At 42.1% G+C, this 18,863-nt stretch overlaps 1 protein-coding gene across 2 annotated transcripts in view; it reads left to right on the plus strand.

Annotated features, from left to right (window-relative positions):
• Nucleotides 1-16,240, plus strand: part of LOC110679163 (glycerol-3-phosphate acyltransferase 3) — a 50,691-nt gene extending 34,451 nt beyond the window's left edge. The window contains exons 4-7 of one of the 2 annotated variants that reach the window (XM_021853247.1): nt 7,778-8,011; nt 8,176-8,291; nt 8,358-8,498; nt 14,947-16,240. In XM_021853247.1, coding sequence (XP_021708939.1) covers nt 7,778-8,011; nt 8,176-8,291; nt 8,358-8,498; nt 14,947-15,244 — 789 coding nt within the window. In that variant the 3' untranslated portion in view covers nt 15,245-16,240. Of the gene's footprint in view, nt 1-6,541; nt 6,779-7,777; nt 8,012-8,175; nt 8,292-8,357; nt 8,499-14,946 lie in introns of both variants that reach the window. The other variant, XM_021853246.1, reaches the window with a different exon arrangement.
• The last annotated feature ends 2,623 nt before the right edge of the window (nt 16,241-18,863 follow it).

The following is an 18,863-nucleotide window of genomic DNA, read 5'->3' on the forward strand; positions in this document are numbered from 1 at the left end:
ACGAAACGCCAGTCTATCTGTCGATTCAAGGCATTGGATCGTCGCAAGCAGTGTCAACAAGGCTGGTCACTGCCGTAGTGGGTCCGAGATCGCCGAATATTTCATCATTCGCCGAAGAGATGTCCTTCCATGTGCTTCCGAAGCTGACCGTGTCGCTGCCTACCGTCAGTATCAATACCGCTGCGTGGAATCTGCCGAATTCAATGCTTCTTGCGGATCCCAATTTCTTCGAGATGGGACCGATAGACGTCATCATCGGAGCAGAATTTTACATGGAGCTGCTGAAGGAGGAAAGGCGGAGAGCAACCGACGACGGCCCAACTCTTCAAGACACCGTATTCGGATGGATTGTTTCCGGTCGTATTCCAGAGGATCCAGCGGCATCGTACTCCCTTGTTCACGTCTGCTCAACGGCGGAAATTCAAGACCAGCTTTCGCGGTTCTGGGAAGTAGAGACTTGCCAGTCAGCCAGCACGCTATCCGTCGAGGAGTCAGCATGTGAGGAGTTCTTCGACAGGACGACATACAGAAACGACGAAGGGAGGTACGTGGTCACGCTGCCGAAGAACGAGAGGTTAATCCAGCAGCTAGGCGATTCTCGGTCGACAGCAATCAAGCGTTTCTTGGGGGTAGAGCGACGATTCGCCATGAATCCAGAACTGAAGAAGCAGTACGCAGAGTTCATGCGCGAGTATCTGGCTATGGGCCATATGAGAGAGGTTTCCGAGGAAGACACGAGCGTTCCGTCGTATTACTTGCCTCATCATGCTGTTCTGAAGCCGGACAGCACGACGACGAAGCTGCGTGTCGTATTCGACGCATCCTGCAAAACGTCCACCGGAGTTTCGTTGAATGATGCCCTAATGGTAGGCCCCGTCGTTCAGGACATGATAGTGGACATCACACTACGATTCCGTACCCACCGATTTGCCCTCGTAGGAGACGTCGCAAAAATGTACCGTATGGTACTCATGAATGCAGCAGACCACCAGCTGCAAAGAATCGTTTGGAGAGACAGTCCCTCGGAATCAATTCGTACTTTCGCACTCACCACAGTCACCTACGGTACAGCGTCCGCCCCCTACTTAGCCACGAAGTGTCTGCAGCGTCTGTCAGAGGAAGGTGAAGAGTCGCATCCTGCTGCTGCTAAGGTCCTCAAGAAGGACTTTTACGTCGATGACATGCTGTCTGGCGTAGACGACATCGAAGAAGGGAAGCGCCTTGTCAGTCAGATGAATGATCTGCTTCAATCGGCAGGATTCTCCTTGCGAAAGTGGAATTCTAACAGCAAGGAATTGCTGTCAGCGGTGCCGGAGGGTTTGAGAGACGAACGATCGATTCTAGAACTGGATTCATCGAGTGCCGCAGTCAAAACGTTAGGTTTAACCTGGGAGCCTAGCACGGATTGCTTCCGATTCAGTTCGCCAGCGTGGAATGAGTCCACAGCGATAACAAAGCGTTGTGTTCTTTCGGATGCGTCTCGTTTGTTCGACCCGTTAGGACTGGTAGGTCCAGTTATCATCCAAGCGAAGATCTTCCTGCAGGACCTCTGGAAGCACGACTGCGAGTGGGACGAACCGCTCAGCCCGCAGTTAGAAGACCAGTGGCGTGAATATAGACGGAATTTGACCGGCTTAGACGGAATCGCTGTTCCCCGATGGGTTGGAACGAGTCGCAGTACCGAAGCGGTAGAACTCCACGGCTTCTGCGACGCTTCGAACAAGGCGTATGGCGCATGCGTGTACGTCCGCGCCGTAGCTGCAGATGGGAGTGTAATGGTTCACCTGCTAACCTCCAAATCACGAGTAGCTCCGCTCGAGAATTTGAAGAAAAACAAGAAGTCACTATCCATCCCTCGGCTAGAGTTGTCGTCGGCACTACTTCTAGCACACTTGTACGAGAAAGTCGCCAAGAACATCACCGTTGCCACCAAATGTCGTTTCTGGACCGACTCGACCATCGTCGTATGCTGGCTTTCATCGTCGCCTTCGAGGTGGAAGCAGTTCGTGGCAAATCGCGTCTCCGAAATCCAGCACATTACAAAGGGTAGTGTATGGAATCACGTCGCCGGTGAAGACAACCCTGCGGATATCATTTCTCGAGGCATGAGTCCAGCGCAGCTTCAGTACGAGTCTCGTTGGTTTCACGGGCCGAAATGGTTGATGTCGGACGAACATTACTGGCCCAGTTCGGCGCAAATCAACGAGAGCGAGTTCGCTAAGGCAGACCTGGAGGAAAAGTCCATCGTTGCGGCCCTCCCGGCTGTTGCCCCAAGTGAGATATTCGGTCTTCGCTCGTCGCTAGTAGATCTAGTTCGACTGACCGTTTACATTCGACGATTCAAATGGAATACGTCACCGGCGAATCGATCATGTAGGAAAGTAGGCAGCATCACTTCACAGGAATATGAAGAAGCGATTAGGGAGCTGGTAAAGCTGTCTCAGCGGGAGAGTTTCCCACAAGAATTCTCAGACCTTGCCAAACACGGTCAGGTGCAAGATTCCTCAAGAATATCGGCGCTAAATCCCCAACTTGTCGGGGGTGTATTGTGCGTTGGCGGCCGGTTGAAAAACGCGGCAGTGGCAGATAGTAGGAAGCATCCTTACATTCTCGACCACCGGCATCCCTTCACCAAAATCGTCGTAGTCCACTACCATCGCAAATATCTGCACGCCGGTCAGCAACAGATGGTATCGGCAGTTCGAGAGCAGTTTTGGCCAACGAGCGTCAGAAATCTCGCAAGACAGGTTGTCCACGAATGTGTCCAGTGCTTTCGTGTGAAACCCAAGATCCAGGAGCAACTGATGGCTGATCTGCCCCCCGAAAGAGTCAGGCCATGCTTCCCGTTCCAGAAGGTAGGAGTCGACTACTGCGGACCGTTTTACGTGGTCTATCCGCAGCGCCGAGCTCGTCCGGTCAAGTGCTTTGTGGCAGTATACGTGTGCCTAGTTACCAAAGCTGTGCATTTGGAGCTAGCAGCAGATCTGTCGACGCAGGCATTCTTAACGACATTGCAACGCTTCACCGCACGCCGCGGTAAACCGTCGCTGATAATGTGCGATAACGCGACAAACTTCGTCGGCGCACGACGAAAGCTGGAGGAGCTTGCGCAGCTTTTCGCTAGTCAACAATTCACCGAAGCAGTTCTACGACAGACGATCGAAGACAGAATCGAGTTCCGGTTCATTCCAGCCCGCTCACCGAACTTCGGTGGACTGTGGGAATCAGCGGTGAAATCGTTCAAGACCCTGTTCAAACGAACGATCGGCACGCGCAGTCTGGAATACGACAACATGCTTACGGTGCTGGCTCAAGCAGAGTCAATCCTGAATTCCAGACCGCTGACCCCAATCAGCAACGATCCGGACGATTTTGAGGCCCTCACCCCTGGACATTTTTTGATCCACCGGCCGTTGACGGCCATTCCGGGACCTGATCTTGGCGAAGTTCCGGAAAACAGACTTTCGGCTTGGCAAAGGATGACGGATTTCAACCAGAAGTTGTGGAAGAAATGGTCGGAGCAGTATCTTTCCAACCTCCACAATCGGACGAAATGGACGCGACAGAGGGACAACATAGGCGTTGGCACTATGGTTGTCATAAAGGAGGAGAATTTGCCACCACTGAAGTGGCAGTTGGCACGGGTGACAGAGATTCACCCAGGTTCTGACGGCAACATCAGAGTTGTCACCGTTCGGACCAAAGACGGCAGTTACCAGCGAGCGATCTCCAAGATCTGTGTGCTGCCGATAAGAGACAATCTTTCGTCTGCTGAAGGGGAGAACTAGGACTCCTCCAACGGCAGGGGTCGAAAGGCCTCCGCAACCCCAGTTAAGTTATGTATTTGTTAAACTTTCGAAAAAGTAATCCTCTCATATTTCTCCAGATATACCTCTTGCATTTTGGTTCGACCAAAATTTCAGACACTCAAACACAAATCATGAGTCGTCCCGCGTCCTTTCCACCGATATTGAGGTAATATGTGTCGTGTTCGTTGGTGGTAGTTGCATGTGCATCGTTGCATCCAGTCAAGTCAATCTAGCATACGGCTAGATAACAAATTGGTGGTATTCAGTTTTGTCCTGAAACTAAAGTTTCAAACCACGTTTGATATTCCGAGGTACGAGTCTGCCGTCGCATTCAGAGGAAGAAGTGCGCAATTCAACCTCCTGGATTCACGCTATGATTGTTCACGGGTATGGCCAACCTAAGGATCGTCACTGCATCACGGGTCCAGAATTGTAACCGCCACGGAGAGCATCAATACCGAAGAGTATCAACGTCATCGACCAACAGGGCAAAATGAAACTATCATCGTCAGTCAGAGGGACCGTCGGCGCCGCTTGGGCGTCCACCGGAGGCCATAGGGCCTCCGTTCAGGCAAGTCTTTTTCGTTTTCAGCATTACATTTCAAAAAGCACCCTCTCATTTTATTCAGAGACCACCAGCGTTACACGGGACACGGATTGCCTCAGCATCCGTTCCCACCAAATCATCCGTTCATCATCACCAAGTCGAAGTCGAAACGTCCAAGAAAACTTCCTAAGTCAGCCATGTAGTTGAAGGTCATTGAAGCGTCGTAACGTCAAGTTCGTCAAGTTTTCACCAAGAGTCCAGAGAAGTCATCAACCCAATTTGTTCAATGAATCCAACGTATACATTCAGCTGTAGTCATCCAATTTGTCGCAGTTTCACCATTCACAAGCCGTTGTGTCACAAGTCGTCGAAGTCGAGGTCGAAGTCGCTGCATAGTGTACGGAGATCTGCAACGCGAATTCATCAATGTCAGCATCATCATCAAACAACTACAATCGGTACCTAACGAACCCCTGGCAGACAGCAAACTAGTAAACGGAACCAACTCAGGCATAGAAAATTGTCTGCCAGGTAAGTTGTTCCGATTTTACAAATATTTCTTCACGATACTACATCCAATCTCCCTTACCATCGAGGCACACTGGAAATAACAACAACGTTCCATCCAAAACAAGTTGACCAACAATAGTCAGCCGGCTGTGCGTCAGTCGGTATATAGGCCAAGGTCATCCCGTTGGCAATCGTCGTCGAATATGGGTCAACTCTATCGTTGGCACAGTAGCAGCAGTGTAGTATATAAGAAATTTGAAACCACTACAAATAATGAATTTTTGAACTAGAACTAGTTAGAGTAGGAGATATTGAAATCAATAGATTCCAAGGCGGCCGGCGTATGGTCGAGCAAGGCAGGGATAACTTAGAATTGAGTGACCAAACATGTTCCACACTATCCGTACCATTGGTCATCTTGCTTCCTCGCATGATAACTTTTGGCCCGTTTCGCTTCACGAGACGAGTAGGTATGAGCGGGCGATAGTGTGCGAAAGGTATTTATCCCGATCGCTCTCGATCGGTGGTCAGCCAGCTGTTGGAAATTTGTTATGTGAAATCAGATAGGTAGAAGTAAATATACCGTCGCGAGTACTACACCTCGTCCGCGTTTCAATAAAAGTTGTTTCTGTTCGCGCAATAAATCTGTTTGGTTAAACGTAGTCCGTCGCGAGTTTTTAATAAGTGTCCGAAAACTGTGTGAATTTGACGCGCGAACAGTCCACAAAGACTGCATTTTTCATTTTGAGAGCCTATTGATGCATTGTTCCATCTGCCATATATGTAGCCGGGCGCCAAGACTTACTGTTGGTCTATCCGCAAAACCAAGGCCGCTTCCTCCGCCCAAACTCGGGCTCTCACGTTGGCGGAACTCCATCGATTTTGGAAACGGCAACAACACTGTGCTTGAAACGGTAGTCCATCCATAGTACTGCCCACCAAACTTTTTTTCTGTTTTTTTCCGCAACAACGAATATTCCAGATTATCGAAGGTTACATAGCCACCCAGTGGTAAACCATTTTAAATAAGAATGTACTTACAAAAAGATACAAAAAACTTTCAGAATTGATGACCATTAAAAGAAGATTGATGAATAAAAGCAAGTTCTTAGGATGTTTTAACCATGAAATGTTGCATACTTTACAAATACAAATAGTAAACTTTCAAATAGTTATTTCTACACCTGCATTTAACATTAAACAATGAGCTATTTCAAAAGTTTTCAACAATCGATATCATATCTTGTCAGAGAAAAAATGGTAAATTTTCTTAGTCTATTCTTTATTTTATTCTCTTTGTAGAGTAAATTTAGGCTTTCAGTAGGTATAAGAAATTCCCGAACTAAATTTGATCACGTTTGATTTATGTTTCTAGTAGAGAAAACCAAACACCAGCATATTTTTTTACCTGCTGTTCCTTTGTCTTTTAGCACTGGGAAAATTTTCAAGAAATCACCGGGAACACCGGATAAAACTCATCTATTTAAGTGGCCACCCTGTTTTTAGCATATATATTCAACCCTTGTCGTCAATTCCTACGGCTTCATGAACATTTCAGAATTCCATAACCCTAATCCGCGACTAATGCGGATCTATCCCATTCAACAACCATCAATACTATACTAAATCACCCTCTAATTGTAAGACCCCCGATACTTCCGCCTCGTTCTCCTAGGTCGTGTACTGCGTGATTGGATTTGCTTTCGTCGGCATTGTGCCCAACCGTTCACTGCGCGTGAAGGCAAACGACTATGTGTTCAAGCACACCTTCCGCATAATCTGCCGTTCGCTGTCCGCAGTGATTCGTTTCCACAATCTAGAGTACAAACCGAAGAATTGCGGCTTCTGTGTCGCCAACCATACGACACCGATTGACATTGCAATTCTTTCGACCGACCACTCGTACTCTTTGGTAAATGGCCGCGAAACATGTTTGCACATCTTTCGCTCAAACTTATTCCTAATATAGTATCTATAAATTAACTATTGGATGGTATGGTCATTCCGCTCACATTTTGTGACGTCCTGGTATACTATAACCACAGTGGCTTTTTATATTCTTAAATGGCTCACCAGACAGGTGAACGCATTTTGTAAATATGATCATGATAAAGATGCACGCCTAATAACACATGCTTATACCACTTAGATTTACGTACGAATATTCAGAAATTGCACAGAGTACATGATCTCAGATACCGGGATGTGTATGAATAGAATTTGCATATATGAAGAAGTGTAATAAAGAACTACATTAACACCAAAGGTACAGTCTTACGAATGGTCCATATGCGAAGGTGTTTTGTATATCGTGCATACCTATATCTTGCCTCCCGTGACATGGTATAAAAGCATAATCAGTTAAGATGACAAACGCTAACGTTCTATATTTGTAATTCAAACCATGGCTTCGGCTAGGGTACCTCCAGCAATGTTACAAATCATAAAAGAGGTACACACATTATGTAACTCGCCATACGATTCGGAACGCTACTGGAGTCGCTCTTATTATACTTGTCAGTACAAGCGTTCTATAAAATAGTAGTTTTACCACATGTTTGCAAATAGAACGAAAAAAAAAATTGATTTCAGAAAACAATTAATTTCAACTATTTAGTAGCACAGTTAGTACTATAAGTTAGCAGTAATCATTAAGTGGTACAAGCATTTCGACACCCTGCATCTAATGTCCCCCACTGCGGTTTTCAAGCCGAACACTGCATTTTGATGAAATATCTAAAACGAAAAAGCATTGTGATTGTCCTGCCATTCACCAGTACACTAAAAAACCTTCATTGCCATCTACTCCCACATACATACAACCAATACACACACAAGCACATAGCCCACCATTGCATTGTAAATATTACAACAACTCTCTACGTATATTATGAACCCATTACTCATCTAGGTCATGTGGTTGACATTATGCACGGCACTGGTTGGTTGCCTGCCGGAAGGACACACCAAGCGATGGATGGTGAAGAAGGTATTGATTCAATGTTTCGGCGTACTCTCGAGTGCATTGTCATCCGTTGTCAATTATCATAACATTGAAAATCGCCCATTGAATGGCATCTGCGTGGCGAATCACACCAGTCCTATTGATGTACTTATGTTGATGTGTGATAACTGTTATTCGTTGGTGAGTAATTCCCGTTCACATTACTTTAAGTACATTATGTAGTCGTAGTGCATCGAATGCTTTAGCTTGCTCTTGAATGAGAGACTCGCAAGGTAGTTGGATAGTCGCTTGCATTGCTTTAAGTTGTTACCTAGTGTGAGAATTGTTTTATATTTGCGACATAGATCGGACAAAGGCACGGTGGATTCCTGGGAGTTCTTCAGAGAGCCCTTGCGAGGGCCTCTCCACACATTTGGTTTGAGCGGGCTGAAGCCAAAGACAGAATGGCAGTGGCAAAGAGGTAATTTGAGTATTCTACTTTTCAAGACTACATATCTAATATAATTCTCATTGTATTGCATTTCAGGCTAAAAGAACACGTATCCGATCCGACCAACCCACCTATTCTTATCTTCCCCGAGGGTACCTGTATCAATAACACATCTGTGATGCAGTTCAAAAAAGGAAGCTTCGAAGTAGGCGGTGTCATATACCCGGTGGCCATCAAGTAAGTACAATGCACATGAATTAAATAAACTAACAGTCGCGACCTGGGGGGTGCGAAGTCGAATGTTTTGGTCGTTCAAATTGAAAAAAATCTTTTCCACGAGTGCTAACCGTTATTTGTTTGCTCGTCTCACAGGTTACCACATTATAAGTACACTCTTAAAATGCTTCACACAAAGCATAATGATTTCAAAGCAGACGATAAATCCAATAAACAGACTGAAACAGAAAGTTTCTGGCCGTATGTTAATTTAAAGTATATTTGAAAAGTGTTGTAAAAGATTTCTGCATAATTTGGACCAATTACATATATTTTGGCAGTTGGCAGTCTTTGTGTTATATCAATTGAACAACAGTTTTTAGCATGACGAAATCAAGACCGATCATCTCTAGGCATACTCGGATAATTTTCATGAACATTTTTGTTTGACAGCAGCCTGGCTGCTTGTGGATTTTCAGTTCGCATCCCTTAGGTCGCGACCTGGGAGGGAGGCACAGATACTACACACAAAATATGACATAAAGTTTTTTCAAACTGCAAGAACACTCCAGCTTGCCAACAACAATCAAGTCAGACTTGATGAAAATTGCTCGTTTTCTTTTGTTGTGTAGCTTCGATTTTTCCGGACAAACATGCAAAAAGGGCCAAAGGTTTCCGTGCATTTCATTTTCGTTTTTATTGAAAAAAGTAAAATGATGCGTATTTGAATAGTTTATATTCACTCAGAATAAAAGGTTCCCATCGTGACATTACTTTTGAATAAGCATGAATAGCTTTGTAATCGATTTGTTGTCACATTTGATGAAATGCTAAAATATGTTTTGATCAATTATGCGCTTTTATCATGTAAGTTCATAGTTTAAGATCCGGGCTCACAGGGACAGTTCGTGACAGCATAATTTTGGCTCACATTGACGTACATAAATTTCGTATCGGTTTCTCCCTCCCAGGTCGCGACCAACTCTGATAAGCACGCCTACTGAGTTTACTCTCCGTAACTCGATTTTGAATGTATCATCGTGCTAGGGAGGTATCGAGTTATGGAATACAAAATCAGTAGTGCAACTGCGGTTGCGGTCGAGATAGCCATGAAAACCAAATTTAATTAGGGTTCCATCGATATCGAGACATAAAATATCGTGTTATGGATAGTTGACTGTAGCATAAAAAAACATATTTCAAAATATTTGGACGAAAAACGTGTTTTTATATAGGACCATAACGAAAATATACTTAAATATTTTCCAGGTCCTGCGAGAATTCCCCTAGGAGTTCTTACTCCGATTTTCCATGAAATATTCGACATTCCAAGGGAATTCTGCAAATAATCTCCCAAGAACACCTCCAAAAGCTTTTCCTGAAAATTTCCCAGGAAATTGTTTTTGTCCATAGGTGTCTCTTGAAGTTCACACAGAATAATTTATCTAAGAATTTTTGGATTCTCGTAGAATGCTACTCATCAGACTCTCACAAAGATTTTTTTAAATATTTTCTCTAGTAAAAATTCCACGGCTTCTTCAAAAAGTTCATACATATTGGTATTCCGTACAGGGTTCGGAATCATCACTCATTCCCATTCCTCCATCATACTATTTTTTTAGCGAAAATCTGGCTTGCGAAACCTCCCGTGAGCGAAGCAAAGCGAAAATACTTTATCATTCACTTCAACAGCTGCGAGTAGTTTGTTCTTTCTTACTGCAGATGTTGGTACCTATACAGCAAATCATCGGCCCAATTGATGATCGGCCCAATCTGGTTGATGTGGTAGCGTGGTCTTAGCCATGTGGTAACATCCGAAAAGTCATGCTGAAGGCGTCTGGGTTGCTGAGCTAAGAAAATAGCTCTGTTTGACTCCGAGGAAAATTTTTTCTTGAAGAAAAATTTGAGCGAATTTCTCGAGGTCCAAGAATTTTCTTCACAGATCCTTGCAGGAGATATTTCCTACAACATCAGATGTTCTGGAAAGATTTTTATCAGAGATTGCCTTTAGAAACAAAGTTTTAAAAAACGTCTTAATCCTTATAGGCCTAAGTGAAAGAAAAAATATTAAAACTGTCACCGCTCAGGGAATACTTAACCCTCTAATACCCAAATTTTTATTTTCGATTTAAGTATTATTTTTCGTTATCTAAAATCGTTCTAAACACGTTTTGGGCATTTATTTATTTTTATTCGCAAATTTTTAAATTTTGGTTTTTGATTTTTATAATTTTTATTTTTGAACATCCCTAGCTTTTTTCATTTTTTCTTGAAGCCTTTTCTAGTTGTTGATTTTTGGCAATAATAAAAATTTAAATTGTTACGGTATTTTTAAAAATATTAAATTTTTATTTTTTTTTTTCGGAGCGTATTTTATTTTCCGTGTAACTAACAGAAAAACAGGTTTGAAATGATTTTAATACCACCAGGCTCTTCGTTTGTGATAGGTTAATCGTAGAAAAATATAAAAGGTACGATTTTTTATATTACACGTTAAATGAAGCCCAGGCATTTGTTGGTTACATAAGAATGCAATTTTTCAAACAATTTCTAAAAATACAAAAAAATTCAAAAGTCATAAAAAACTTTTCTTATATGCGTGTTATGAGTCAAGGTGTAAGCCAAAAATAAAATCATTTTGATTTGCGAGCTACGAAAAAATACACAAAATTCCAAAGTGTACCCCGTCTAAAGGCGGGGTTGGGTATTAGAGGGTTAACGGATTTCAATTATTTTTTGTCAGTATACTTGTACACATATTACTTACTTTACTTTTGCTGGCTCTACGTCCTTCAAGACATGACCTGCGCCACAATGTTACGCCTATTAACTCGGTCCATGGCTGCTAACCTCCAGTTTCTCGATCGCCCCACACTTCCAAGATCCTGCTGCACTTGGTCAAACCACCTAGCTCGTTGCGCTCCCCTTCGTCTTGTACCGGCCGGATTTGAGGTGAACACCATTTTTGCGGGATTGTTGTCCGGCATTCTCACAACGTGTCCCGCCCATCGTACCCTTCCAGCTTTGGCGACCTTCTGGATACTGGATTCACCGTAGAGTTGCGCAAGCTCGTGGTTCATCCTTCTCCTCCATACGCCGTTCTCACATACTCCGCCGAAAATCGTCCAAAGCACACGTCGTTCAAAAACTCCTAGCGCTTGCAGGTCCTCTTCAAGCATTGTCCACGTCTCATGCCCGTAGAGGACTACCGGTCTTATCAGCGTCTTGTACATGGTACTCTTAGTACGGAAGTGAAGTTTACCAGACCGCAAGGTCTTGTGGAGTCCGTAGTAAGCACGACTTCCGGCAATGATACGTCTTCGAATTTCTCTGCTGCAGTTGTTATCCGACGTTATCAATGATCCGAGGTAGACAAATTCATCCACCACCTCGAACTTATCCCCGTCGATCATCACGCATCTGCCAATGCGAGCTCTATCGCGCTCGATTCCTCCAGCCAGCAGATATTTCATCTTCGACGTATTTGCCTTCAATCCAACCCGATCTGCTTCACGTTTCAGCCTGGTACACCCGATTCTGTTTTTGCACGGATTTTTTTTTACACGGCCGCGCAAAAAAAGTTTCCATACATTTTTTTTCGCCAAAACCTTATTTTTGCATGAAACGCCGAGAAATGGTGTTACTTTTTTTGCACGGTTTTTGAAATTTTGAACTGAAAACTTTTTTTGCACGGTACGCATCCCCCGTACAAAAACAGAATCGGGTGTATACTGTTCAGAAACCACCTGGAACGTTCTTCCGACAATGTCCACGTCGTTAGCAAAGCAGATGAACTGGTTGGATTTATTGAAGATCGTGCCCCGCATGTTGAAGCCCGCCCGTTTCATAACACCTTCTAGCGCAATTTTGAACAGGAGGCAGGAAAGACCATCGCCTTGTCGAAGTCCTTTGCGTGTTTCAATCGGGTCCGATAATGCACCCGATATCTTCACACAGCACTGTACACTATCCATCGTTGCTTTGATCAGTCTAGTCAGTTTCCCGGGAAAACCATTCTCGTCCATAATCTTCCAAAGCTCTTCGCGGTCGATGGTATCATAGGCCGGTGCATGGTGCGTAGGGACTTGATATTCGCGACACTTTTGGAGGATCTGCCGCAACATAAAGATTTGGTCTGTCGTCGATCGCCCGTCCACAAAACCGGCTTGATAACTTCCCACAAATCTGCTTGCCAGTGGCGATAGACGGCGGAAGATGATCTGGGAAAGCACGTTATAGGCTGCGTTAAGAATGGTGATCGCTCGATAGTTCTCACATTCTAACTTGTCACCCTTTTTGTATATTGGGTATATTATTCCCTCCTTCCACTCCTCCGGTAGCTGTTCAGTATCCCAGATCCTGGCTATCAATCGGTGCAGACAAGTGGCCAACCTGTCCGGGCCCATTTTAATAAGTTCCGCTCCAATACCATCCTTTCCAGCTGCTTTGTTGTTCTTGAGCTGTTTGATAGCATCCTTAACTTCACCTATTGTGGGAGTTGGCACGTCTCCTTCATCCGCCGCTCTCACTGATTGGAAGTGATGCCAGTTTTTATGTTTGCAATTAGAATGGTTTGGATATTCATACACTTGCTACAACCACGTATTTTACAATTTCATAATACTCAAAAAGTGTACAATGTCACAAGTGTTGCAAAACATTTTTATGCGCGAGAAAAACAATGTACGACGCAATTAACAGCAAAAATGAATATAAGATATTATACAGTACAATTGACTGTAGAATTCAAATGCATACTGATGGCAACTTTCTCCGTCCGTGAGAAGCGAGACTGCCAAAAATAGTAAACAACACACGCATGGTGTGAAAAATGCTTATATTTTTGGTCAAAAAACATGTTTTCACTACCAAATGAAATAAATTGTGATTCTGAGTTTTTATGAAATTGTTGATGAATTCATATCGACAATAATACCTTTGTATGAAACGTGTGCAAGTAACACTACCTACAAAATTTTGTTGGTGGAGGTATACATGAAACATGATGATTTATTTTTGGCCGACGCACATAACATTGTGCTCCGCCTTGTTGGGTGGCTCGAGAAGGGTGCTTTAGCGGGTGGCTCGAGTGGGTGGCAACATTATGTTTACGTGCTCAATGAACCTTCACCTTAACAGCCAATTTGTTTGCTTCGCGGATGATATGGACATTGTCGGTCGAACATTTGAAAAGGTCCTGTACACCCGTCTGAAACGCGAGGCAGCAAAAGTTGGACTGGTGGTGAATGCGTCCAAGACAAAGTAGCCATGCTAGCTGGTGGGGCCGAGCGCGACAGAGCTCGCCTAGGTAGCAGTGTTACGATAGACGGGGATACGGTGGTTGACGAGTTCGTCTATCTTGGATCCTTGCTGACGGCTGAAAATAACGTTAGCCGTGAAATACGGAGGCGCATTATCAGAAGAAGTCAGGCCTACTATGGGCTCCACAAGAAGCTGCGGTCAAAAAAGATTCACACCCGCACCAAATGTACCATGTACAAAACGCTCATAAGGCCGGTAGTCCTCTACGGGCATGAAACGTGGACGCTGCTCGAGAAGGATTTGACAGCATTTGTAGTCTTCGAACGTCGGGTGCTTAGGACGATCTTTGGCGGTGTACAGGAAAACGGTGTGTGGCGACGAGGGATGAACCACGAGAACGCCCAACGCTACGGCGAACCCAGTATCCAGAAGGTGGCCAAAGCTGGAAGGATACGATGGGCAGGGCATGTTGCAAGAATGCCGGACAGCAACCCTGCAAAGATGGTGTTCGCGTCGGATCCGGTTGGTACGAGAAGGCGTGGAGCGCAGCGAGCTAGGTGAGCGGATCAAGTGCGTATCGATTTAGTGGGGCAGAACTGAGGATGGAGAGATGCGGCCACGAACCGAGTAATTGTTGATTCAAGTTATCTGTTTAGATGTAAACTAAATAAATGAAAACGAACAAGTAACGTATTAAAAATGGAAATCTATTAAGACCGCAAAGCGATTAAAGACACTTACATCTATGAAAAATACAAGATTTGTGAAAACTATAATTATTGCGACGGACATCCGTGATATCAGAACACGCTGGCCTCCCTTAGGCCCCCTCCAGAAAAAAAACCCTAACTACGCCAATGCTTATAAGCCTTATTTCATAAGTCTGTTGTGAATTTCTATAAGATTCTCAAAACTGTAAAACAAAATAGTTCTTATGTCGTTATTTCATAAGAAAATCTTATGCATCTCTTACGTTCCGTTTCCTCAGTGTATTGCTCAACAGTTCGGAGGATCTTGATCCTAACTTTTGGAATCATTCATTGGGAACAGTAGACAAATTCACAAGGTGTCTAGACACCTAATTACATATTTCAAGGATAGACTTCAACTATATTGATACCTTTTTCCATGAAGTAATAGCATCAACTTTATCATACAAATTGTAGAAAAAACGAACACAATAATATTTTCGCTCTCCCCTTTTTAGATACGACGCCCGCTTCGGTGATGCATTTTGGAACAGCTCTCGATACTCGATGATGCAGTATTTATACATGATGATGACCTCGTGGGCGATTGTTTGCGACGTTTGGTATCTGCCCCCGATGACGAGAGGCGAAAATGAGTCAGCCATCGACTTTGCCAACCGAGTGAAAAGCGTCATTGCCAAGCAGGGTGGTTTAGTGGACCTGGTGTGGGATGGTCAGCTGAAACGAATGAAACCAAAGAAAGAGTGGAAGGAGAAGCAACAGGAGGAGTTCACCAAACGGCTAAAAGGCGAATGATGTCCGGCCGCGGTGGACACGAAATGTGCGATGACATTGTAGGAGAATGACCGAGTTGGCTTGTAGTGTATCTAACTCCCTGTGGTACTAGTGTGAAAATTGTTTGGAAGATGGATGCGCTAATGGATGATATGTATGTGGCAGCAGAACGTTGATGAACCGAACATAGAACAATTTGATGACGCTCTAGTCTGCGAGAAAAAGACAAATTACAATATAACTATTAATATAACAGCCAAAATTTAGGGTGGAGCCTACTACAGATAGATATAAATGTTAATTTACATTTAAAAGTGAGAAAAATGATATTTATTGCATCCACGGTAGATTCAATTGTACAGTAAAAAAAATGATTTCAGCGAGAATACAACCTTCATTGTGAACCTTAGCCAACATCCCAGTTGCGTAAAAAAAAGTTTTTACCTTTTCGTTTCAGCCTTGGCTACCAAATATCAAACGTGGATTGCACTAGGATGATAGCATGTCCTATGTATTATATCAGCACACAAACAATTTACACTGCTTTAAAAATCATTGTAATATTATAAGTAGACAGTAAAACTACAAAATAAGACTGAAAATCTTGTAATTTTTGTCTATGAGTGACAGTACCGACCGCGAAAGACAGCGAAAAAAATGACCAAAAGAGAGTTATGTACAGGCACAATGAGATGAATGCGATATAACATATGAAGCGATTGTCCTCGTATGTTAAAATTGTGAAAGCAAATGTCAATTTACATAGCAGTGTATTGTACAAATGTACATATGGGACAATCATGTTAGAAGAAAAGAGCACATTGACTAAATGTGTGTGCATCGGACTGTATGGAGCATTGTTTGTCGCACAAACAGAGCCATCAACCCGTACTAGAATAAGCTGGAATTAGTCCTGCAAAACAACACCACAAAGCTGCTCTGACAACACGTGGAACTATCAGCAAGCGATTCGTTTGTATCGTTTGAAAATGTCGAAATATACACTAATTCACTCAGTTTCTGTGTCTTTTATTTACTGAGAAATCTACATCATGTATGAAAAAAAACTAGGGGAACATGGTTCAACTTGGTCCTAGCAACCCACCAATCGGCCAGAAATTCAGCGTTTAGCGTAGTTGCAGTATACTTCGTACATTTTTTTTTTTAATTTCTTTATTAGTATCATTTCCAAACATTACATTCATTTCTTATATCTAGGTGTTCTGTGTTATTAGACAACACTATCATCCTAATTTGGTAAAACAAATTTAAATACTTCGTACATTGGATAACAGCAACATTCAGGTTTATTTATTACTAGTGAACCCGGCAAACTTCGTCTTGCCATCAAGTAGGCTGTTGAAAAATGCTATGGATCGTCCCATACAAAATGACAGTTCCGTTCACGCTCGTTTTTCCAACTTTGCCGATGAATATCCTGGGATTTTTATACACACAAACACGTCGGAACACATGACGAACAAAATGGAAAATTAATCATTCAAATCCGTCGAACCGTTCTCAAGCCATTTCGTGACATACAGGGCTGTTACAACAGACGCGATTCTCGCGGATTTCGCGATTTTCGCGGATTTGTAGCGGATTTGGCCAGCCAAGCGCGAAAATCGCGGATGGATAAAATTCTGTCGCGAAAATCGCGGATTACCCAAAAATTGTAATTTTATACATACAATCGTGATTTCATAATTAAGAAATTTCTATTTAAAACAGAAAATCCAAGTCTTTTCCTTGAGAGCAGTAAAGTTCAGTTAGTATAGTCACTCAGTATATCGAAAATACTGTTCAGGGAAATATAAAAAGCAGTAACATTTTATTAGTAAATCATTTTCATTTTATTTGGAGTCATTTTTCTCGAGGGGAGCTAGTTAATCAAGAGATAGCTCCTCCATAAATTCTTAATGACACTAACCTAAAATTCTATTCTATTGACGGCGATCTATAGGTTCTTGACTTTAAGATAAACTGAAAATAGAAAATTATACCGTTCAAATCCTGTGAGTTTGAAGGACATTTATTTTCCGTTAAAAATCATAGAAAATGGCGCTCATTAAAACCACTCAGCAGATTTGGCTTGGCTTTAAAATATTTGAAATCAGAAATGTGTCAAATTTACTGATCATGGATACAATATGTCAAAATATTAAACCGTGTAGGAATGCTAAATTTGTTCAGCTTGATTACATAAATACATGCATTCAAAGTTTGTACGGATAATATGCAGACACTCTGGCTGAGTGTTGGCGCTGCAGTCAACGTTGGTTACCTTATAAAATCTTAGGATCGATAGAAAAGTTTAAAACAATAGATAGCTCCTTAGTCAAATTAGCAGTTTTATCAGTGAAGAAAAAGTATTGTAAATCTAGAAGATACAAATTACTTGAAGTTAATGGAAAGCAGCACTAAAAATTGTATGTATAATAAATGTAATATTTGGTGTTAAAAAGCAGTGCAACGATTGAATCACCACCATAACAAACCGGTTAAAATGTTAGCACCTGGTGAAATCGCTTAAAATAATAATAGTTTTGCTTGGTAAATTTTTGTTCAGCTACAATTTTGTAATAAAAAATGGGTCATTTATAAATTTGTAACTTTGGAGAAAACTGTTGAACACCGATGAGTGAAGAAAAATTAAAAAAAGCATAATGCAGATGGTATCAAAACTACTATTATTTTGAGCGATTTTACCTGGTGCTTAACTTTTCATTCATAAATTTACGTCATATGTTCCCGACACTTCAATATGTCAAGTAAATGACGTGAATCTAAGTCACAAATGACGTAATTTTCCGTCACAATGGACTGAATATTATTTGAATCACAAACATTTTCAGTCACATTGGACGTACTTTTACCAGAATGATGTATTTTTAAGTTCTAATACTATCAAATTTACGTTACGTACGTAATATTAGGGTTTTCTAAGTGTGCAGTACTATGACGAATTTTGGGATAATGAAATTGAAGAGACATTTAGAGTTCTCTGTTAAAATTTCATGGGTTTTGCTCATAGGAAAACAAAGTAACAGCATGACAAAGTTGAGAATTTTGTATGAAAATCGGCTTTCACTACTATTATTCTGAACACAACTGTATATACAATACATTTTCAATACTTTTGTGTAAAATAGTAAGCTCCGCATAACTAAACTGAGTAGTTTACAAACCAACTTTATTAAAATTTTATTGCGTTTTTTTTTTTTGTTAAAATTTTGAATTTCATTTGTTTTAATATATAAATAAGGTCTTGTATATATTTCATCAAAATTGATTTCTAGGTGGCTCAGATCTGCCCTGTAAAGTTGGACATATTGTATCAAACATCGAGAGAGTTTTAAATGTATAGTCTAATGTATTGCCAATGAGTAATGAATATTACTGAAAAAAAAGTAACATTTTTCATAAAAACAGAAATTTGTTAAACATATTAAATTATCACAAAAATCTTGTATTTTTACCTCAAATTGATAGAGTACCATCAGTGCACCAGTATCCGCTCATGCCTCTATTTCCGCTCACTAATGTAAAAATTGATTTTTTATGTGAAAAAAAAAACAACATTTTTCGCACGGATATATTCTAGCAATATTAACAACCTTCAAATGAAGCCGCCTGACAT

The sequence above is a fragment of the Aedes aegypti genome, chromosome 3 (assembly GCF_002204515.2).
Source record: "Aedes aegypti strain LVP_AGWG chromosome 3, AaegL5.0 Primary Assembly, whole genome shotgun sequence".
In the NCBI taxonomy this organism is placed as follows: domain Eukaryota; kingdom Metazoa; phylum Arthropoda; class Insecta; order Diptera; family Culicidae; genus Aedes; species Aedes aegypti.